We start from the raw sequence: 23473 nt of genomic DNA on the forward strand, positions 1-23473 counted from the left end.
ACACAGACACAGACACAGACACAGACACAGACACAGACACAGACACAGACACAGACAGACAGACAGACAGACACACACACACAAACATACATATACACACAGAGAGAGACATAGAGTCAGAGAGACAGAGAGGCAGACAGAGAGACACAGAGAGACTCACATATAAGAGCGATCTCTATGTTCAACCAAAGCCACTTCCACCTTAATAAGGCACACTGTTGAGGGGACTAGACATAAATATGGGTCTAATATGACATGTGCAAGGAATCTTTGCAAGGGAACTCTCATAAAGATGTGACTTTTAAAATAATCATTCAGCAGAATGCCTCAATGCAGTGTTAGATAGCAAAACTCCAGGGTAGGGTACAGCATGAAGGTCAAAAATGCTTGTCTTTCATGTATGTACAAGGCCCTGTATTTTATCCCTGGCTCCAGAAACACAGACACTATAGGTGAATTATAATGCATATTTTGAATAGTGCTTAAAAGTGGGAGTAAATGACAGGTAGTAAAGGAGGTGGGAGCTGGAGACAGGAGAGAGATGGGATGCACTTAAATTGGTCCATGGAAATGGCAATGGGAACCTCTTCCTTGAATAGTTCAAGATGGTTTTAAGGCTTTGTTCTTTAGAAGGGATAGCGGAGGCAGCTTTCATACCCTTTTCTTGTTTTATTGTCTTCTTTTACGTGTTGTTTAGCTATAGATTTTGATTGACTGGTGCTAAAATAGTAAAGTGATAAATGTATTGGATAGGCAGGAAGACTAGTCAGAAGAAGGGAGGTACTCCAAATGAAGACTGGGCAGGGGTCTGAAAAAGAAATTGGAGATTCCTTTGACAACTTAAATAGTCAGATATTTGCCCAAAGTTGGCCCTGTTTATTCTGCGAAACAGATGAACATAATACAATGATAAGTTTAAGCAAGAACAAGAAGTACAATTCAGAATCAGGCAAAGCTGCTGAACAAAGCCTCTCGTGCTGGCTCTCAGCTCTGTAGACCCAACAAGTCCCTATTTCACATGACACTGTGCAGGTCAGAGAGTTACAGTTGATCTTGGCATGAGATAGACAGAAAAACTAATGTCAACACTCACATCCTTAACATTTTGGAAGACCAAATGTTGACTGCTCTGAGATAAGCTTATGAAAACAAGGCAAACTTTATTCTCACCAAGAAAAAATTCCAGTGCTACTTCTGTCGGAGAGCAAATTGGCTTTGCACCTATCATCTACTGTGCCTTCTGGAGAGCTACTGAGCCACCTTTTCTTATTTTGAGCAACCTCTTCCTTTTTGCCTTCCCTCCCCCTGGCCACTCTCTCTGGGCATCTTCATCAGAAAAATAAAAAGTGGTAAATCTATCAGTTAGCATTGGCTTAGCATCTATTACTCTCTGTCACATCTGTGGACTGGCATAGGCAAGACCATCACAAATGAATAGGTTCAAATCTTTCTTTGTCTCTCTGCAACTTGACATATTACCTAACCCTGCTAAACCTCAGCTTCCTCATCTGTAAACATGGTAAAAACAATAACTGCCTTGAAGGGTTTTGAGAAGTCATGAGAAAATGGCAGTGCCCTGCCCAGCACCATAGGAGATGAGGCTTCTCCACGCCACTCTATAGTTACATTGAAAAATAGTCTGAAGACAATGATGTGTGCCTCAAAGATAATTTTTCCTTTCTCATGCCCTGCCCCCAAGCCCTTTACATATTCTCAAGTCAACAAGCAGCTATTCCTTAAGTTTGTTACGGGCTCTCTTGGGGACTGGTTACCTTCAAATCAGGTTGAATCAGCCAGTCTGGATGGTGCTCTGTACCACCACAAATACTTATCCAAACACATACTAGAAGTGACTCTAAGGGCGGTTCTTGGTCCGATAGCATGATTACCTCCTGGGGCTGCACACTCTTCACCACTAAGATGTTCTAGGAAAGAAGCGCATACCCACACTCATGCAAGCAACCTTAAAATTCAGTGGGGAAAGACACAGTCGAAAGGAGACTTGTTCAGAGGAAGAGCAAATTTCAAGGGAGCGAGAGGAAGCGGGAGGAGCCGAACTAAATAAATACTTGATCAAAATATTTTGCATCCGTGTATAAATTTATCAAAGAGTAAATTAAAAAGGTAAAGAGCACAGCTGACTCTGGTGACTCATGCGAACACTAGAGCACTGACAGAAACTACAATTTATTTGCAGTATTTATTAAAATCCAGTGCAATCGCTGTAGCTAGCAAGAACTCTTTAATTCTATGGTCGTGGGAACCAAACACACCATTTGTCTCCCACGTCTCTCTTTCCATCACGAACATTCTTGATTTCTGGTTTATGGAGAGTTTAGGAATGGAAAACCAAACATTTGTAGCTGAAAAAGCATGACAAAAAAGATAAAGGAAGGTACATCTAAAAGCCAGTTTTTGTTGTCTGTTTGTTTGTCTTTCGAGCAGTTATAGAGACAGTGTGAAATGTCGTTGCCAGGGCAGTATGGGAAGAAGCATGTGGAGATAATCAACAGAGGAAAGAGCACAAAGCTACATCCAGCTGGCCCTGCTAGGCACCTAATCAGGCAGACTGTCAGAGTGAGAGTTTGAGCAAGGTGAAGAATTCACAGTGAAACTATAGGGATTTAAGCCTCTGGTCCCCAAATTACAAGCTCCCTTTCAAGTCCCAGGGGCAGCCCAACACCTCATAATTTTGTGGGTTTTTTTTTTCCTGAGATGGGCTTTCCAAAATTTAAAACCTCCAGGCCCCACAACATCTGGGTCCAAACCTATTCTGTAAGATAAATGACACTGCATAGTCGCAGGCCACTTAAACGCACCATTTGGGCTGGTTCTGTCTCCCTGGGGTCCACCACACTGAAGTGAAGCTGCTCCTGCAAGAACGCGACCTCGGGCTGTCCTCTCTCCAGCAGCAGCAGTGAATTGTGTCACATTTTTTTTCTGGCTGTTGGGTCAGAAATGGCTGTACGACTCAGTGCCCCCAAAGCATTTATTGTCCTGCAGGGCCTTACACAATCCCACAGGAAACCACGCTCAACACTTAGCCAACACTTGTTGATGTGATTGAATGCAATGAACACGGAGACAAAAGCATATTTCAGAAAGGCTCTAATACTGATAACTGCAGCTCCTGCTTTTCCCAGGCAGCTCTTGGGGACATGTGATAACCCTGCCTTTGTTTTTAGAGCTTTGTGCTGGAAAAAGACAAGAAAATATCTTGGTGAGACCCGACTTCTGACGCTGACGTCTTGCACAGAGGCTAGAGTCAGGAAATCATTAGGTAACGCCAAAGGGTACAGAGAATAAGCAATGAAAACTTCAAACCAGCACTTGAACAAAGGGAGGCTGGAGAATAAGAGCTACACCCCTGAAGGTGCACATATCCATGTGTGCAATAGACAGTAAATAGGGGACCCAATATCATGTCTCCCTCTGAAAATGCTTAAAAACTGGAATCGGCCAGTCTAGCACATTTTCTTCTTCTGAGGCCAAACCTAGCTAAGAAAACAAGCTGTGGTTCCTGCATGGAAACAGTGGATGGTGGGACCTGGATCTACAAACACCTCTTCCACTGCACTCAAGCCTGCTCTCAGAGTACTGAAAGAATTCAACGATCAGCAGAAGATCTACCATCCGGGGCATGCCTCAGCCTACAGGAAATGAGTTAATTTATGTCAAAGAAATGAGTCTAAAAATGGGAACAAGACTGGTTTTGCTAATATATGCTGCAGCAATATCACCAAGAAAAAAATGTGACTGCCAGTTTTTATTGGTAATGAATACATCTTGGTATTTGGCTATTCTCAGCCACTATTTTCTCTGATGCATGCCAGCTGGTCATGTACAATAAATCTAACGGAGTTACAAATCTATCACTGATTCTTATCACTTATTATTTTATGTGTATGGATTTTTTCCCTGAGTGCATGTTAGTGCAGTACATTGCATACAGTGCCCTCAGAGGCCAGGAAAGGGTTTGAGATACCCCAGCACTGGAGTTACAGACAGTGGATGCTGGGAATCAAACCTGGGTCCTCCAAAAGAGCAGCCAATGCCCTTAACCTCTGAGACATCTCTCTAGCACCTCTAATACCGTATTTTAGGCTCATCTTTGGGGTGCAAGAAAATCAGCCTTTTAGTATGCATTAACATACTGTATTCGTTTATTAACTGGTGGGCTTGTTAATGTATGTATAAGCATGTGTGATGTGATCATATGATGATGCCTTGTGTGTATGTGTGATGGAGACTAAATCCCTTGCTTTCCAAGAAGCATTCTATTGAGCACAGGTAGGATTAGCATTGCTGCTAGTCTTTGAGTTGTTCAAATCATATTGAGAGTCTGCTGTGTGCTGATCATTCTGGTAGAGGCTCAGGCTTAATAACCTGGTAAAGTGATTTAATGCTGCACTTTTTTTTTTCCATATGGCGATTCTTCATGGCTTATATGTGGTAACATGGTAGGTAGATTTTAGAATAAGAATAACTTAGAGGAGGGGAAGGAAGGGGTGTTATCACCATGGAAACACCTGGATACAGTCTCCTGGGATTTCCATACCCCATTGGTGTGCCATTCAAAGGCAGCAAGGAGGAGTGGTTTCCTCTAAGTCAAAATGCCACAGATTTATTTCCTTCTTCTAGTGATTCTCTTCAACTGCTATTCCTCCTGACACTTTCTTTGGCTTTGTATTTTCCGTGGTTTCAGTTAACTTCTAACTTTTAATTTTAATTAGATGATTTAATTGACTCCAATTGTAGTCTTTATTATGTCTTTTGGCAGACGAGACCCTTTGGAACTTTCTGGACAGCTTGCTTGTGCAAGTCTTTAGTGAGCAACAGCCAAAGGGGCACACCAAGGGATGTGACTTTGTGATGCGAAGAGGCTTGTTCCCTAATACTCATGTCCTGGAATCCACTGCAATCGAAGCAAAGAAAGGGAGAGGATAAAGAGGGAGAAGAGAGAAGAGAGAGAAGAAAAAGGAAGGAGGGAGGGAAGGAGGGAGGGAGGGAGGGAGGGAGGATCCTTCACTTTCAGCACTAGGGAGGCAGAGACAGGTTGATCTCTTTGAGGCCAAGACCAACTTGGTCTAAATAGCAGTGAGACCCTGTCTCGAAACCTTTTGTTTGAGTTATGTTTTGTTTTTAAACTTTTGATAATTTTATACAAGCATGTAATGTATGTATTTATTTATTTATTTTGTTTATGGTTTAAGAGCTTTATTATAGAAATGCAGGGAGAAAGAGAGAAGACAGAGAGAGAAAGAAGAAGAAGAAGAAGAAGAAGAAGAAGAAGAAGAAGAAGAAGAAGAAGAAGAAGAAGAAGAAGAGAGAAGAGGACAAAGATAAAGGAGAGAGGAGAGAAGAGTGAGAGAAGTGAGAGGTAGGGGAACAAAGGAGTAAGAGGGTAAGAGAGTGAGGTGGGGGCTGAGCACCCCTTTTTATGTTCTTCATTGTTTCATGTAATGTATTTAATAATGCCCACCCCTCTCTTCCTTCTTCTACTCTTGCTGACTCCTTTTTTCCCCCAAACTATCCCCTCTTCCTCTTTTGTTTCTGGTCACAGTTGCCTGGAGTTCATGATTGCAACAACCATGTCACATCCAAAAGACAGGGTCTCATAGCCCTTATCTCCACCCTCTGACTCTCAGGATCTTTCTGGCTCCTTTTCTGGGCTGATCTCTGGTTCTTGCAAGGAGTAATGTAGAGCACAGCTGTCCCATTATAGGGCTGATCACTGCAAATGTATTTATTCTCAGCACTTTGAGCAGTTCTGATGAATCTCTACACTAACTGTCTCCCACTGCAAGAAGAAATTTCTCTGGCCCAGACTAAGAGAAATACTAATTTATGAGTATAAACAAATATCTAAAGGACAATTTAGCTACATGCCCATTTATCAAAATTATAGTAGACTCTCCACTAGGCCTGTGACCTCCCCAGCCATAGGCTTTTGACTACGTTTATGGTTCCAGGCAGGTATTCCTTGCTATGAAGTTGGGGACCCCACAGTCTTGCCACCATTGTACCAGCAGCATATGTTACCTAGAAGGTTTGTATCATAAGACATGGGTCCACATCTTGGTAAGGCCACTGATAGCATCCTCCTGAAGTAGCCTGCATCTCACTGTTCACAGCTATGAATGCTAATTAGCTAGAAGGAATCATCTAGCTTTAACTTATTATTTTAAATATGATTATTTCAGTCAAGTCCCCCTGGATTTCCATGACTAATGTGTCTATCTCTATTTGGGTTATCTAATGGACATGTCAAATTTAGCATGTTGAAAGCAGACTTCCTGGTTAATCCCTCCAACAGTCTTCCCCTCAACAGTTGTTAATTACTCCATTTGTCCACTGGGTCAGACCAACCAAGATGGACCCCTTGCTTCCTTACAAACTCAGGGCTCAATCTTTCATGAGCCATGGCTAGCACTATGTTCTAAAGTATCCAAACACTGATCACTTTTCAGTATCTCTGCTGCTACTTCTTGGCCTAAATTAGAGTGATCTCTCACAACCATCAGTTTGCTTACATTGAGAATTCCAGGCCAGCCTAGGCTATCAGAATCTGTTGCAAAACTCCACCACTGATACAGGGCATAGCTAAGTGGTAGAATGCTTGGCCTAGTATGCACAAGAGCCTAGGTTACACTCTGGGAAGCACTGAATGGATTAATGAACAAAATGTAAGTCAAATCTCATCATTCTCTATTCTGAATCCCTCAATGCTTGCCAATTTTCTGGTTCTCTGGATTTATCTCTTGCATCATCTCAGTACCTTATTTCATCTTACCAACTCCTAAGACTGGCCTATTTGCTATTTACTGAGAACCATCTGTCCCATGGTCTTTGCATTGACTGTATCTTCTAATGAGTAAATGTCCCAGAAATCTGCCTAACTCATTGCCTCACCCTAGACTTGCTTCAACATGGCCTGTTACTAATGAGCCTTCTCTTGGCCACTCAGTTCAATACTATAACCTGGGGGACCCTGACCCAGCATGCCCAGTCTCTCTTACTCTTTTCTGCTCCCCCTCCCCTCTCCAATAGTGAGGGTTAAATGGTGTCCTGCATCCAGTTCACCACAGAGCTAGGGTCACTTGTGGAGCAGGACTGGGGAAGTTTCGAGTGCTCGTTCCTCACACCATTGCCAGGTGGGCTTCGTGCTTTGTGAAGCTACAGGATCCCTGCTCTGGGGGTGGGGAAGTGCAGTTTGAAGTCCCCACAGACTGCCGGAGTTGGCTCAGGAGTCAGGTTCTTAGATTCTTGGGCATCCCAGATGCTGATGGAGTGGAAGCCCTCAGCCTGGATCTAGCCCAGGGCTGAAGGGAAGAGGGCAGGAAGAGAGAGCACAGGCTGGGTCCCACGGGGAGGAGAGTCCTTGCTTGGCAGGTGGCTTGAGTGGGTGGAGGCCATGGCTGGAGGCACAGAAAGGCTTTCTGCAGGAGATTAAACATGTCTCTTTAGAGGAAGACATGCTCCATTGTTCCCCAAGCAGGTCCTGGTGAAAAGAGACAGTCTATGGTTTTAAGGCATTTATTGTCATGGTAGAGAGTTGTGATGAGTGAAACCTTTCCCCACTTCTCAGGGTGGGCCTGAAGTTAAATACTCTTTTCAGAGAGGAGTGTCTGGGAAGGAGAGCTTAATTGGCTAAGCCCTTCAGGCCTTTAGGTACCTCATTAAAATGGAGATCTGCCTTGAGGCTACCCATGTCCTCCACCTGTGGAGGGGCTTGGGGCGTTGCCCTTATGTGACTGATGACCACAGAATTATGGAGAGCTGAGGCCTGGTGTCCAGAGCCTGTTGTCTAGGAGTTTGGCAAAACACCTTCCTTGACTTTCAGGATCACCTGCTGGGTCACCAGGGTTTTAAACCTAGCTCAACCAGAAACTAGGCTGCCTTTCACAGTCCCACACAGTAGTGCTCATTATCTTATATAATACATAATTGCTAGTGACGAAAGTGTAAACCTACAAGGTCCCTAACAAGTTTCTTGTAGCACAAGCTTTCAGGCCCGGGCAGGTGTTTCTTGGGAGTATCACTCCATCACCTGGTGCATGTATCATCCCTTTTACTATTAAACCAACCTGCTTAGAAGTTGGGATCTGACATGCATGAATGGTTCAACTCACTGGAAATTAAGATGAATACATCACCTCTCCCAAAGATGCTTGTGTATCAAATCTTGAGTTCAGTGGCAAAAAAATACCTTGTTCCCTGTGAAAAGAGATGAGTATGTGGAGTGTTTGAAGAAAGGCCTGTTTTCTCACTTTGTAAATACCTGTGATGCCTTTACTTTATGGAAGCTGGTGACGTTCAATCATATTTCCCCCAGTTCGTTGGTGGAAGGTAAGGATTTGAAGTCTAGAAAGAGTCAGAAAAATGAGTCAGTCCCACCTGTTTTCTCAAAAGAAAATTAACTGGAATAGATCAATTGTGTATTTGTGTTTTGTTGAGGGTGATTAATTTTTCCTATGTAATGGCAGAGGTGAGCAATTATGACCAACTTACCCCTATAAAATCTCATGTGTTCTGGCTTTTTTTCACAGACAGAATTTGCTAAATCATGTTATACGGGAATCCTGCTAGCTGTAGGAGTGACCTTATCACTTGGAATTGGACTTAGCAGCTCTATTCTGCAGATATTGTACCATGTACTAGAGTTGGGAGCAAAGAATGTAGTCAAAAAGGAGTAACTTTATGGATGCTTTCTAGTTTTCTTTCCCATTTGATTTTTAATACCTGTTAAACAAAATTTTATCATGAAAAATAGCATAGAGAGATGTTAAAAGAAGTCACAACACCTATACACCACAACCCATACCTTACAAATAACATTCTCTTGACATCGAATTTGTCATGAATCTGTTTACCCATCAACCACATTATTGCTGTTGTTGCTAATGGTGCATTCAAGGTAAGTTGTAGACATCAGTGTATGCCGTTCATAAGCAGCTCAGTTGAGTTAATATTAGCTAGGAATTATTAAAATTAGATTTGACCTCATCTCAGTGCTGTGGTCCACAAAGCTGTCTTCTTTTGGTCAGAAGGCGCATTTTACAAAAGTTGAAAGCTGAGAAAGGTTATCAGGTTAATTAAAGTAAGTGTTAGGGCAATCGGCCACCTGCATCTCCCTGCTTCCAATGGGAAATCACCTTTCAGGGCCAAGCATCAATCAAGCATGTGCAGGATTCTCGGAGTGTTCTGAGGCTCAAAGAGAAAGTCCTAAGTTGTCTTTTTCTGGGACTTTTGCCAGAGCTCCAGAGAGAAGGCAGAGAGGGATGTAAGTGTAGCTTCTGGGTCAGAACCTATCACATCTATGAAAGACATTCTCAACCAGAAGGAGGTGGGAGTCTTATGTACCCACCTTCCCTAGATATAACTGAATGTCTTCAACTGCCCAGCAAAATGCTGACCCTCATATACTACTATTGTATGCAAAATAATTAGTTCTTGACTTGGAGCCAAGTGATTTTTCTGGGTTATTGGCTCTGAATTTCTAATAACGAATATTCCAGAAATATTGGCCAATTTAAAGAATAGCAGCTATATTTTCCTGGAAAGTAACTTACCAAAATCCACAAACAAGAACATTTGAGTTGATGTCTTAAGAAGGAAAAAAACTACAAGTGATGGAGTGTTTAAGGTGACCACACACTTGTATGAAATAATACATTTAAAAAGGCATTCAGTGTTATAACGATGAAAATCAATATATTGAATAAAAGACTAGGGTTTGTAGCTCATTTGGGAGAGTGTTTGTCTCAAATGTACAAAGCCTCAAGCTTGATCCCTAGCATTGCATCAATAAAGCATGCTGTTACAAGATTGTGATCCCTGTACTCAGGAAGATCAAAATTCAAAGCCATTCTTGGCTGCATAGTGAGTTTGAGGTCCTGAAACTGTTAGAGATCATTATTGGCCCAGGACCCCACAGACCAAGTTCTCATCACAAAGGAGATTTATTTATCCCAGAGGGACAGAGGGCAGGGAATAAGAGACAAAAACAGGAATAGAAAGGGGGAAGGGAACAAGGGAAAGTGGGAATGGGGTATTTGTCCCAGAGGACAAAGGACTGCCTCTGGATAGAGAGGAGACAGGCATGGCCTATAGAAAAATGGCAATTTATAAATGTACAAAGGGAAACCCTGTGTTAGGCTGAGGTGATTAATTTTAATTGGGTATGTTAATTAGGTGAGCCAAAGGGGGCTTTTGATTGCTGGACTTTAATACTTTGATTGCTGGATCTTGGCAGTCAGCCTGAGGTGGAGGAAGTGGCCAAATAAGGGACTAGACCTTGGTGGTTAGCTTTAGGAATGTAGTCTAACTCTTTTTTCTTTTAGCAAGACAGAGGGGAATAGGAGAAGGGTAAGGCCTGCTAGAGCCTAGCTACACTACACACACACACACACACACACACACACACACGGGTGGGGTGGATATGGACAAATATGTGTTGACAATATAGGAATCTTTAAAGATTATAGTAGTGGAATTTGGAGTCATTTAAGAAAGACTTTGTTCTTTGCCATGCCAGCATAAAGGTGATTGATGGTCACATATCCGGATGCCTACATCCTCATCTCATTGCAAATGATGGAAAAGGCTCCGAGTTCAAAAGTACAGGGTACATTTCTTGCTCCTAAGATGGACCCTTTCACAGTGGAGCACTGTATGGCCTCTACTCCATTTATAAAAGTACTTCCCTCTCCCACCACTGTATTTCCATTTTAGAATTGTAACTTTTCAGAAGTGTTCTTTGTTTTTCTGTCTCTGTCTCTGTCTCTGTCTCTTCCTCTCCTCTCTTCTGAAAGGCCTACAAGAGAATTCCCCTGCTCTACCATAACGACACACACCCTTGCTCTTGTCTTGTACTTCAAGACCTGTCATCGCCTTCCCTAGAGTCAGAGGTGGAGCGCATTTAGAATTCCAGAGAAATATCCAAAAAGGTGTTCGCTGAAATATCACCAAGAACATTGCCATTCTTTCTGAAGTTCTTTTTATCATTAAATGCTATTTGTAACAGAGGAGCCTTTTCACTGGCACATTTGTACTTTGGAGGCATCTGCTATGACCAGTGGGAGGATGTAACCGTTATCATCTAGATCCCAGTGTAATAATAGTTTGTTTCGATTAATGGCTGGTTGTCTTGGCAATTAATTAAATGGACTTAGGTACTTTCTGCAAAGTTTGTCACTAGCCTGGAACATTTTGAAAATCTACCTCTTTTCTCCTATGATGTGAAAACTTTTATTCCGGTTCCTATTTTTAAAAATAAACTACACTGAGATGGTGTAGCTTAAAGACACTGGACTTTGCTTAGAATTTTGTGGGTCAGGAATTTGGAAGGAACAGTCTTGGGTGTTCAGATTGTATCCATGTGGCTTTGACTGGTTGGTACAGCTGGGGCTGGAAGATCCATTTTCAAGGTGGTTTGTGTTAAAGAACAGCTGGTTTCCACGAAGCAGGATGTGGCACCTGCCAGGTCATCTCAGAGATCCCTCAGAAATGGCACATTGACTTGGTCATGGCAGCCACAAGCTCTATGTAGACCCAAGAGCAAAAGGAGTAAACTGCATCTTAAGTGGCATGTCAGAGGAGTCATATTTCAGAAGGAACTTGTGAGGAAGAAGATACTGCTCAGCCCATTGTAGGAAAAGGGGATCTTCCAAAACTCAATCAACAATGACCTTAGAAAACAATATATAGGGGATTTTCAGGTCAAAAGTCCTCCTACACTTGAGGAAACAATTAGCATAGGTTGTCCAGAGAGCATGACATAGGAACCAAGAGCCAAAAAGCGAAGTGAAAGTGAAGCAAGTGCTAGACAGGCACAGGAAATTAACAAGAGATAGGTGTGTATGTGTGTTCACCCCTCTGCACCGCCACACAAGTGGCTGGGGTTGAGAACAGTTCAAAGACATCAAAGAACTTTCTCCCAAGCCAGTGAGAAGCCACTGAGGGCTCCAGGCATTTGTTTTCTATTTGTCTGCCACTTGAAAAATGGTTTGGCCAGTGCTGAATCTGAAGGCAGGAGGAGTGGGTGGTGATTGGGGAAGATGGATAGAGGCCTTCAAAATGGGAAGGTTTGGATGCGCTGAACTCTCTGAATCCACAGGCTTTTGTGTCGAAAGAGTGTGAGGGCAAAGCTTGCACTCCAAGCCCTGGCACCTGGTTGAATGTTGGACTGGTTGAGGGAATACAAGGCAATTTATTTATATGGTCTGTAATGTGCCAGTCAGGGTGTTCATACTTCTGTTTTATGTGGAAAGCGTTTCAGAAATACAGATAACCATTTCAAGAAAAGACTATATATACCCAAGTGTGGCCATGAATTGAGGTGGGGAGGGAAGAGTGCAACTTTATGAATTTGCATGTCATCCTTGTACAAAGGCCATGATATTTTCCTTTCTACTGTTCCTATTTTAGTGTGTACTGCCCAATTGAGCACCAGGGAAAAGTCTTTGGTCTTCTACTTCCCCATTCTTCTACAGCAGGAATCTGCAAACTATGCATGCAACCCAAGTGGATACACACCCCATCTCTATTTTCATGTAGTCTGAAAGGTAAGAATGCTTTTTCACATTTTGAGGTTGAAAGGGCTGGAGATATAGCTCGGTTGGTAGATTACTTGCCTAGAATACACAAAGTCCCCCGTTCAGTCTCCAGCACCATATGAAACTGGGCATGGTGGCGAATGCTTCACTGTAACCCTAACACTTGGGAACTGTGGGAAGGAAAGTCAGAAGTTCAAAGTTATCCTTGGCTCTCTAGGGAGGTAAGGCCAGCCTGGGATATGTGGAAGCATGCCTCAAAACAGCAGCTGAAATAGAAAGTCAAAAGAAGACTGTCGTGACAGCTGAAAATTGGACGAATTCAAAACATAACCTTATGAATTCAAATTTCATTATCCATAATAAAAAATTTTATTAAAACACAGCCACACTCAGCAGGCACGGTCTCTGGCTGTTTCTGGCTACAAAAGCAAACGGGAGCAGTCTCCACGGAAGACCCACATAGCTGTAAAGTTAAAAAAAAAAACCAAAAAACCAAAACATTTACTGTTTATTCCTCTTCAGACAGTTTCCCAGGCTCATTTTTTTTTTTTTTTTTTTAAAGAGGCATCACTTTCACTCTTTTTCCAAGAAAAGACAATGAACTTCCGGGCGTTTAAAGAACATTGCGTATGGTAGCCTGTCCTCTGATTAAAACTCCTAGGAAAACTAGATTGCTTCCTGGCTGTGGACAAACCCTCACAGCCTCCTGAGGCTAACTCTCCAAGGCCTGCTCTTGAATCCCAAGAAAATTCAAGCCCTTATATGATTCCCTATTAGAGCATGCCTTCTCTTTCAGCAGCAACAGACATGCTTTGGCTCTTATGCCTGCTCTGCCTCTGCCCCATTCTCATTGGCAAACAGCAAGAAGCATATTTATTTATGAGAGACAACCGTGTAGTACCTATGAGGAGACATGCTCATTTCATTCTCTTTACAACCTTACAATCTTGATCCTGTCAACTTCACCACGCTCATTTCACTGGGGACCTGATAATGCACAGAGAGGCTGAGTCATTCCCCCAAACGGGACAAGTGGTTAGAAAACATTCTTGGTCATAAGAAGCGTTGGGTGACAAGATGAGTTGAGCGAAGACAGGTTTTCCAGGAGATTCTAAGGGGCTGCAGAGCACTTGAGTGTCCCATATATTCCTGGGAGGCGGGCAGCGCGCCCCCAAGAGGCCGGGGTGCGCATCACCCTTTGGACCAACGTTCAAAAGGCAGATCCAGAGAGCCATGGGGCGGAGTCAGAGAATCCAAACCCAGGGTAAATAAAGGGTGTGTCACCCGGTCCAAGGCCCCTGAGACCTAGAGACTCCCGCCTTCTGGAGGCCCGCCACAAAGCGCTGAGTCACGCTGACTGACGGCAAGCGCTGTGTAAACCTGTCCTCCCTGTGCTGTGTCCCTGCCGCTGTGGAGTCTAGGCACCTCCGGCCGTGGCCTCCCTCCTGGGCCTGCGCTACTGCCGAGTGAGTGGCCTGGGGATCTCAGCCCCCCCCCCCGCGAGAGTGGGTTGTGTGTGTGTGTGTGTGTTGGGGGTGGGAGGAATGCCCCGACCAATTTTCATGATGCTGTCTTTCCCAGCCCACTACAGGCTCGGAGGGGAGCTCCGAGGGAGGGAAATGCTTAAATAGCCACCAAGATTTGAGACGGTAGCTTGGCTTTTCTCCTGGCAACACACTGAAATTAGCTAACTACTTCATCCTTGTCCCTGTGTATAGGGCCTAAATGTGGGAGTCTGGAAGAAGCTAGAAAAATTAGGTGGAGGCAAAACCACTTACTAGTTGTTTATGTGTGGATGATTACGGGGCTGGACTCAGAAGTTCATTTCTGTGTCCCACATTTCATGGCCCAATAGATACATGCTGTTTGCTAGAGAGGATCCGTTTTAGGATCTGCCTTCACAAACTGGAGATGAGTTGAGTCCCCATAAAGAACAGCAGCTCACTTTCTTATAGCCCTATTTGCATCCTCTGAGGCAGATACTTCTTAATCCCATTGTATAGATGGAGAAGCTGAGACACAGAGCATCCCAAGTGAAGGCAGCCTAGAATGTAGCAAAACTGAGATAGCAATCTAAGGTGTCCCGTTCCAGAATCTGCACGTTGTTAAAGTGCTTCTCTTGGTTTTGGGAATCTTTGAAGGATTTGTTAGAGTTCATGTGGTGATGAGATCTGGGGCTTGGAATTACTTGTCTGCAAACACCTAAAGTTAGAAGTGGGGGGTGATTGTATTTGTTGTGTGATATTTCCTTGGTTAGGACTTAGACTTCAGTCAATAATGGAACCCTTTTGAATAATAAATGTAGTATATGCGTTGCTCCTGATTCATGAGTTCCATTGCCTGGGGCATTTCATAAATGGGTTGTCTGTGCTGTAGAGGACTTTGTTAGGAAGTTCAAGGATTTCTTGCCTAAAACGTTACCTGTGCAAGACCTACAGGAAATTAAGCCAGCCAGTAAGAATACAGACACAGATGGGAGAAGGTTCCATGAAGTATCACCCCTAACTGAGGAACTTGGGCAGTTGGAGGCTTCTGGGGTAAGAAGTGTCAGTTCTCTTTAAGGAACCGACCCCTATTAGAATGCCCGTGCTTCAGTATAGATGACCCAACACCATATGCATAAGGACAGGCACCACTTAGCCTCAGTAAGCTATGGAAAATACAAGATTACATTGGGAGTGAGATGTGGTGCAGGGGTCTGAAAGGAGTTGGATGGGGAACGAAGGGTTGCTATGATAAAAAACCAATCACATTATAAACATGCTTAATATTATTAAGAGATGAATTTTTAAAAATGGCCATGGACTTTAAAGATAGATGGGCATTTGAATTCAGTGGCCCTTGCAGATTTCCTTCCATGCCAGCATCATCATATTCTGGTGAGAGTCACATACCCCTGGTGTTTTCCATTTGCTTCCAGTATCACCAAAAGAGCCCCCACTCCTACCTTCCACCGCATCTAGTGGGGTGGCCACTGAAGGGTGTGTGCCTGATGTGAGGAGGTCAAGATATACCTGCCACTGAAGGGAAGCATAGACAATGCTCTTTAGAGATTCCTGTTAAGTTCTTCCAAAGAGTTGCTATTGCTAATCTTTGGGCAAGATGACCGCAGGATTCCAAGAGGTGACTGGTAATAATGGGCTTCCAGGTATCTCGGAAATACTAATACATGCTCACCATTGCTGTGTTTTTAAAAATCACCTAATCTAGGCCCTGTTCATAGTCACTATTCAGTAAATTGCCACTATAAGGATTTGGGGCAAGTCTAATGTTAATGTCCTTAGTTTATAATCTGTAGATATTTCCTCCATTGTGATTTCTTTTGTTGTTTATTGTGGTTCTTCTTTCTCTCCATCCTCTACAGCTCAACACCAGAACTTTCTTTATTAACTTCAAAATGGCATCCTCTAAAAAGGTTACTCTCTCAGTGCTCAGCCGGGAGCAATCAGAGGGGGTTGGAGCACGTGTGCGCAGAAGCATTGGCAGACCTGAGGTATGCAGGGTGGATGAGTGCGTCCCCTTTTGAGCTTTCCTTTCTAAAGGGACTGGTGGGATATTGAATGGGGATTTGGAGAGAGAAGGCCAAGCTGGTTTCGAGCTTCCCTGTGTTGTTCCAGTAGGAGAAACATGGAACTCCACAACTGGGGCCCCGTGTGGATCAATGCCAGCTTAAAGGAGGTTTCTGGTATGCAGATAATTAGGTTCTGGGTAGCAGATGCAGCTCTTGGAGATGTGACTGGTCTTCTGTGCATATCCGTGTACTGGCTTGAGCTGAGAAGTATGCTGGCTGTCAGCCTCAGCACGCATATCCTCAAATGTGCCCAATGTATAGCCTCTCCATCCTTGCTTACATGCTCATGCTTCCCTGCATGGGTAACTGTGCATCTCAGCTTCAGATTCCTAGGAAAGGCAACCTGATTGGCTCCGCATGGGTCAGCTCTCTGACCAATCACACAGAATAAAGGATTTGTATTTGTGCACTAAGATCCAGTGCTATGCACCTCCGTGTGTGTATGTGGGGGGAGGGCATAAGGGAACTCAGAGGCTGTGCCTCTAGATGTTTTTCAACATTAGAGAAGGTTTTTATTGGAATACTAGGGAATACATGAAATTTAGGGACACGTCTTAAATGCATAGAAAGGTATGAAATAATGGTCCTAGCCATGGGCTCTAGCCATAGTGCCATGCTACATCATTAACTGTTGGGAATAAGAGAAGAAATGCATTGTAGGGACAGGTTGCATTTTGGGAAATAGGGCTGATTTGTAGCTCTTACACTCTACTCCAGAAATTCCCTACTGCCTCATTGCTAAGCTTTATCCCTCTCATTGCATAGAAGTTACTGTGTCTGCGTTTTGACTCAAAAGTGTGTTTAAAAGCATTCATGGACTTGTACACCAAGTTTTGTTTGTTTTGCTTCATTCTTCAGTACTGGGGGTTGTACACAGGAGGCCCTCGCACATGCTAGGCAAGCACTCTATCACTGAGCTCCAGCCACAGCCCTCTTTTTTGGAGTTTTATTTTATTTTATTTTAAGACCAGAGTCTCATTAAGTTGCCTAGGCTGGCCTTGTACTTAAAATCCTCCGGCTTCAGCCTCCTGAACAGCTGAAATTTCCAGGCTCACCTTTGCTTGTAGGATTTGAGAAGTCATCGCTTTCTTCAGTGAGTGCTACCCTACACTGTTGATGGGTTTGATGTCTTAAATTTTAAAAATTTAACTAAAAGTGTGTATGTGTGTGTTTGTTGTACGCATGTGTGTTTGCATGTGTGTGAGTGTGCATGTATGTGTGTGAGTGTGCATGTATGTGTGTGTGTGTGTGTGTGTGTATGTATGTGTGGTTTTTTTGGGACAGAGTTTCAGTGTTTAACAGAGCTCTGACTGTCCTGTACTCACTTGAAGACCAGGCTGACTCAAACTCACAGATACCTCTGCTTTCAAAGGCGTGTGCCACCACACCCAGCTGTTGTTTTATATTTATATATGGCAAGGAATGGTCAAAACTAGCTAATCAACATTTGCATTACTTCACATAATTATTTGAAAAATAATTCTATTCTTAGCACATTTCAACTATATAATACATCATCACTTTATAGTTATCAAATGGTATTGATTTCTTGAACTTATTCTTCCTGTCTGACCAATATCTTTCCGTCATCCCATTGCAGACTCTGGATGTCACCATTGTGTTTCGGTCTGTTTAGATTCCACACCCGAGTGAGGGTGTGCAGTATTTGTCTCTCTGTGCCTGGCTCATTTCATCCAGCTTGATGATGTTGATTGGCCGTTGAGATAGGCAGCAAACACTTCTCCCCACTTTAGACCCGTCAGTCTTCTTTCTTCTGTCTGTTGCTTTCTCTTTCCAAGATTAACTCGCTCACAGATAGCTCCTGAAATTTAAAATGCACTATTTGTCAAAGAAAAGACACAAATAAGTTTATCTTAATGGCTAAATGCATAGGGCTAGGTGGAAGTGGGACTATGCTCTATTAGATGTCATTGTGAACAGAAAAACTAGAAAGAGTTCTAAGACTTCACAACACCTGTTAGGATGCTACTAGATGCATCACCAAAAAATGTCTTTATTTAATATAAAAGTACTACATGACTAAATCATTTCCAAAATGAAAAAAAGAACAAAACATATTCATTGAGGGTAGCTGTGACTAATTAGTCCATCTGTCAATTACATTCTATCTAAATCAGTGGCTCTTAGCCTTCCTAATGCTGTGACCCTTCAATCTAGTTCCTCATGTTGTGCTGACTCTAATGATGAAATTATTTTTGTTGCTACTTACTTCATACCTAATTTTACTCCTTGTATGAATCGATGTCAGCATTGCTAGTGATCATTTGCTAGAGGGTGTTGTGACCCACAGGTTGAGAACCACTGTTCTACATCATTGGGGGATTATTTAGAAGGCAGTTTTGCATCCTGAAAATTTTCACTTAACATGGTGACACAAGAACTTTCTGTCATTAGAGATTCTTCATAAGCATCATAAACATTTGAAAAAGCTTTGCCTGTATAAGCCTGTCATGACTCTTGTCCTCAGGTCAAGTGTTTGACTACTGATGTTAACGTAATTCCACATTCTACAAAAATAAAGACCCCTCCCACTCCATGAGCGGAGAATGAAGGCATTGGTCTACATTGAGAAGGTTACTCTTCAGAGTCTATTGACCAAGGCTTACATCCTGAAGGAATAGAACCTTTGGACAACAAAGCTATTTTTGTATTGAAGCTGTAAAAGTGTTCCCTTTTAATAGCTGCCACAAGTGGTTTTTTTTTTCCTTCCTTTTTTTCTATCATTGCAAATGTGGAAGTTAAAAAGAAACTTATAATTAGCCTTTCTATGTTTTATAATAAAGAAAAGATAGGTTGGGGCTGGCTCATATCTTTCAATACAGTTATCCATGGACCAGGCTAGACAGTCACAGTGTTTGAATGACTGAGCAGCATGCTGTTGGGAAGTAGTTCCTCTGTGCTCCCAGGAGGAGAGAAACCATCTCTTATCTGCACTTCTTTTTATGTTCCTCAATTGCACCAGATACTGCTCACAAGAATGTGCTTCTCTTCGGGTTGTTTAATCACTTAAGAGAATACTTTGAAACAAATAAAGCTAGAGGGATTAGCACAATGAATGTCCTGTTCCATATCCTGTCTCAAAGGATTTTGAACAGAAACCCACATGTCATCTTGCTTGTCAGAATTTCTGTTTGTTTCTTGGAAATACAAGAAAACAAGAGAGGATAATGGGACCTATGTGACACAAAAGTAGAAAGGGCGAACTACCTCACAGGTAGGAGGTAATCAGCAAGAGGGAGAAGGGAGACATGGATACATATACAGTATAGTGATATATGAAAATAGCACAGTGAAAATCATCACTTTGTATGCCAGCTAACAAATTACTATAAAGATGTGGAGGGAGATGACACAGAAGAGGATGATAAAATTAATTATATATAACTATAAATAAATATATAATATATACCTATATAATTATAGTCCTCTTATAATATTGGAACATTCAAAGGATTCCATGATATTATGAAATAACTGTTTGCTAAGGCAATAGCAACCACCACTTGTCCTCTGACACTAAACGGAAGAAGAGGACAAAAATGTGTAAAGGACAAATACTAACTCTCAGTCCTCATTTGATAAAGAATGGCCCTGAAAGTTCCACCCTAGAATTGCCTTGTGGTAGCCAGAATCAACCATAATGACTAGCTGGAAGAGACTAAAGAATCTAACAAAAGTACCACCCAGAGTTTGTGGGGTGTACTCTGCATACTTAGAATTATTCTGGATTCAATAGAGGGGCATTTCAAAAACACATTATCAGTCTTATCTCCAAAGGCCTGTGATTCCGATAGGCACTTCCAGCACTTCCTGACTTCCCAAACCTGCTGGGCTGTTGGAGCTTTATTATGGGGTTGCTACAAGCCAGAGGGCTGGTAGCCACAGGTTTTGTTTGGAGTTCTAAAGATGTTGAAAGAACAGTCTTGGAAGCTGCCAGTTAAAATTGGCAGCTAAAGGTTTTGGAAGTAGTTGAAGGAAAAAAAAAGCACAAGAAAAGAGAGATGTGATCGAATTGGAGACATAGTTAAATCATTTTAGAAAACTCAAGAGTTCTTATAGAAGTCTGTTCTTGTGGACAGGTGGTATAGTTTATTGAACATGCTGCTCAAGCTATGGTAAATGCTTGCAGATTAGTAAGAATGAATTTTCAACCCTGCTGCAAGTAGCACTTGCAGTCTAACACAACTGTGTCCTCTTGTTTATTGAAGTGTCTCTTACATCACTTGGCTTCTGGCCAGTTAAATAAGTCCATCCCTCTGACACTTGATCAGCAACCTGGGTTCTGGAGCCTTTTCTTATGCAGATTTTCTTCTTGTGGGCATGTTCATATGGCAGAGATTAGTGATTGAAAGGAGCCAGTGTGCAATTAATACACATCATGCTGACATGGTTTAAATGTATGTGTCCTTCCTCAAATCAAAGTTTGAGAACCTAACCTTCAAGTTAATGGTATTAGCAGGCAGTGTCTTTAAGAGGTAGTTATGTCATGAGGATGAAATCCGCATATCTGGGATTAATGTCCTAATAAGGGTGGTCATAGAGAGTTAGTTGGACCCTGCCATCATGTAAGGACAAAGCTAGAAGGTATTGCCTATGCAGAAAATGGATTTTTACTAGACATTAAAGCTGCTGTTGCTGCCTTAATCTTGAACTTCTGAGCTTCCAGCACCGTAAGAAATACATTTGAGTTACTTTGAAGATACTCACTTTATGATAGTTTGTGATAGCACCTTGAGTGGACTAAGACGAAGCATGGTACCAGTTTCTTCTATTGTTTTGGGCAATAGTTTCCGGATTCTCTGTAGATGACTCTTTATCAGATAGCCATTTGGCCACAATCTTAATAACATGCCTTCCCATTCTTTTTTTTTTTTTTTTTTTTTTTTTTAGGCAATTTATTTTTTTTTAATTTTTTTTTNTTATTNTTTTCTTTATTTACATTTCAAATGCTATCCCGAAAGTTTCCCATACCCCTCCCCCCACCTCTGTTCCCCTACCCACCCACTCCCACTACTTGGCCCAGGCCTTGCCTTGTGCTAGGTCATATAGAGTTTGGAAGACCAAGGAGCCTCTATTCCCACTGATGGCCGATTAGGTCATCTTCTGCTACATATGCAGCTAGAAACACAAACCCCGGGGGTACTGGTTAGTTCCTGTTGTTGTTCCACCTACAGGGTTGCAGCCCCCTTCAGGTACTTGGGTACTTTCTCTAGTTCCTCCATTGGGGACCCTGTGTTCCATCCAGTAGCTGGCTGTGAGCATCCATTTCGGTGTTGACCAGGCACTGGCATAGCCTCACAAGAGGCCGCAATATCAGGGTCCCTTCAGCAGAATCTTGCTGGCATGAGCATTAGTATCTAGGTTTGGTGGCTGATGATGGGATGGACTCCCGAATGGGGTACTCTCTGGATAGTCCATCCTTTCATCTTAGCTCTAAATTTTGTCTCTGTACCTATAACCTTTCATGAGAGTTATGTTCCTTATTCTAAGGAGGAATGAAGTATCCACAAATGGTCATCCTTCTTGATTTTCTTCTGTTTTCCTTAATGTGTCTTGGATATTCCAAGTTTCTGGGCTAATATCCGCTTATCAGTGAGTACATATCTAGTGACTTCTTTTGTGATTGGGTTACCTCACTAAGGATGATATCCTCCAAATACATCCATTTGCCCAAGAATTTCATAAATTCATTGTTTTTAATGGCTGAGTAGTACTCCATTGTGTAAATGTACCACAGTTTCTGTATCCATTCCTCTATTGAGGGACATCTGGGTTCTTTCCAGCTTCTGGCTATTATAAATAAGGCTGCTATGAACTTAGTAGAGCATGTGTCCTTATTACCAGTTGGAAGATCTTCTGGGTATATGCCCAGAAGAGGTATAGCAGGATCCTCCGGTAGTACTATATGCCTTCCCATTCTTTCAAAGTGGGCTACATATTTTCCAAGCCTTTCAAATTTAATTTTCTTTTGACCAACCATTTTGTGTTTGTATTACTTCTCTCTTCTTACATTTTGCCACACGTGGTCAAAGGGAACTATGTCACACCTGCAACCCTTTGTCTTTAGCTGATTTCATGACTTGACAGTTCTGCTGTCCATGAAATTCACAGTCTTTGCCTTGTAACCAGGATCACCTTTCCTTTTTGTTCCAGTGTGTGCTTCTGTTCTTTCTGAGAAATCGTGTGTGTTTGTTACTACCAGTGTTTCGTCCAGGACGGTTCAGCTAGCATCTAAGATGATGGAGGGGGAGTGCTGTCTGTGGCTCTCCCTCATTCCTTTTAACCCCCCAAATTTCACACTCCAGTGACTATAATGTAGCTTCGATTTTTTTTTCTTGGATGACTCTGAAAAGTTTTCTAGCCTTGAACATATTACCCAGTCCTTTAAACCCCAAAACCATCTCCATATTTTGAGATTTCCATTCCAGAGCAGAAGCAGAGAATAACTGATGTTCTATGAGTGATTGACAGTGACCGGGGTTGACTGAAGAGAGGTAGTGTGTTTTGTCTTCACAGATTATTTGAGATCAGTTTATTTGCCCATATGAATCTCCTTATCACCAAGAAGCAATAAAGACATATCATCTTCATCCATATTAAAAGACAAAGAAGAAAAAGACACATAATTAGCTTAGTTGATAGATAGGCGACAGCAAGAAAATTCAAAATCCATTGATAAACTTAATAAGTAGAAATGGAAGGACAGTTCTTTAACCCTATGAAAGGAGTCTACAGAAAAATAGAAATCTGCAATTATAAAACTTTATAAACAGCCAGCTATATAAAATCAGGGATGTGACAATGACACATACCTCTTATCATCATTTTTTGTTGTTTGTTTGTTTTTGTTTTTGTTTTTCAAGACAGGGTTTCTCTGTGTAGCCCTGGCTGTCCTGGAACTCATTCTGTAGATCAGGATGGCCTCGAACTCAGAAATCCACCTGCCTCTGCCTCCCAAGTTCTGGGATTAAAGGCGTGTGCCACCACTGCCCAGCTTCTTACCATCGTTTTTACTCAAAGAGGTGCAAGCTTGCAAAACAAAGGCAAGAAGCAAAAAGAGGGGTAAGTTAAGGCTGGTGACTTATCTTGGTGGTAGAGTGCTTGTATAGTGTGCCTGAGTCTCCAGCTTCCATCTTTCCCCTCTCTTTCAGCATTGGGGGGGGGAAAGAAATAGAAAGTACAAGGTTTGAAAATGAGAAAAAGCCACGCTATTTGCTCATGGGTGTTGGTTGAACTCTTGCTCTCAAATATTTGTTCCCTTCCTGCAATAGGATTGTATGTTCCCATCCATCTTTAGGTGTGTTACTCATGAATCCCAGGGTAA

General features: G+C 42.4%; 2 protein-coding genes across 3 annotated transcripts in view; one reads left to right on the plus strand and one right to left on the minus strand.

Moving 5' to 3' along the window:
* Bmx (BMX non-receptor tyrosine kinase) overlaps positions 1-2901 on the minus strand; it is a 64454-nt gene extending 61553 nt beyond the window's left edge. Inside the window, exon 1 of the mRNA XM_029534583.1 lies at positions 2820-2901. Within this exon, the coding sequence (XP_029390443.1) occupies positions 2820-2822 (3 nt within the window). The 5' untranslated portion in view covers positions 2823-2901. The remainder of the gene's footprint in view (positions 1-2819) is intronic.
* A 10972-nt stretch (positions 2902-13873) lies between these two features.
* The window catches only part of Pir (pirin), a 100933-nt gene continuing 91333 nt past the window's right edge, over positions 13874-23473 (plus strand). The window contains exons 1-2 of one of the 2 annotated variants that reach the window (XM_021188529.2): positions 13874-14023; positions 15922-16050. In XM_021188529.2, coding sequence (XP_021044188.1) covers positions 15955-16050 — 96 coding nt within the window. In that variant the 5' untranslated portion in view covers positions 13874-14023; positions 15922-15954. Of the gene's footprint in view, positions 14024-15018; positions 15095-15921; positions 16051-23473 lie in introns of those variants that run through there. The other variant, XM_029534357.1, reaches the window with a different exon arrangement.

The sequence above is a fragment of the Mus pahari genome, chromosome X (genome assembly GCF_900095145.1).
Source record: "Mus pahari chromosome X, PAHARI_EIJ_v1.1, whole genome shotgun sequence".
In the NCBI taxonomy this organism is placed as follows: domain Eukaryota; kingdom Metazoa; phylum Chordata; class Mammalia; order Rodentia; family Muridae; genus Mus; species Mus pahari.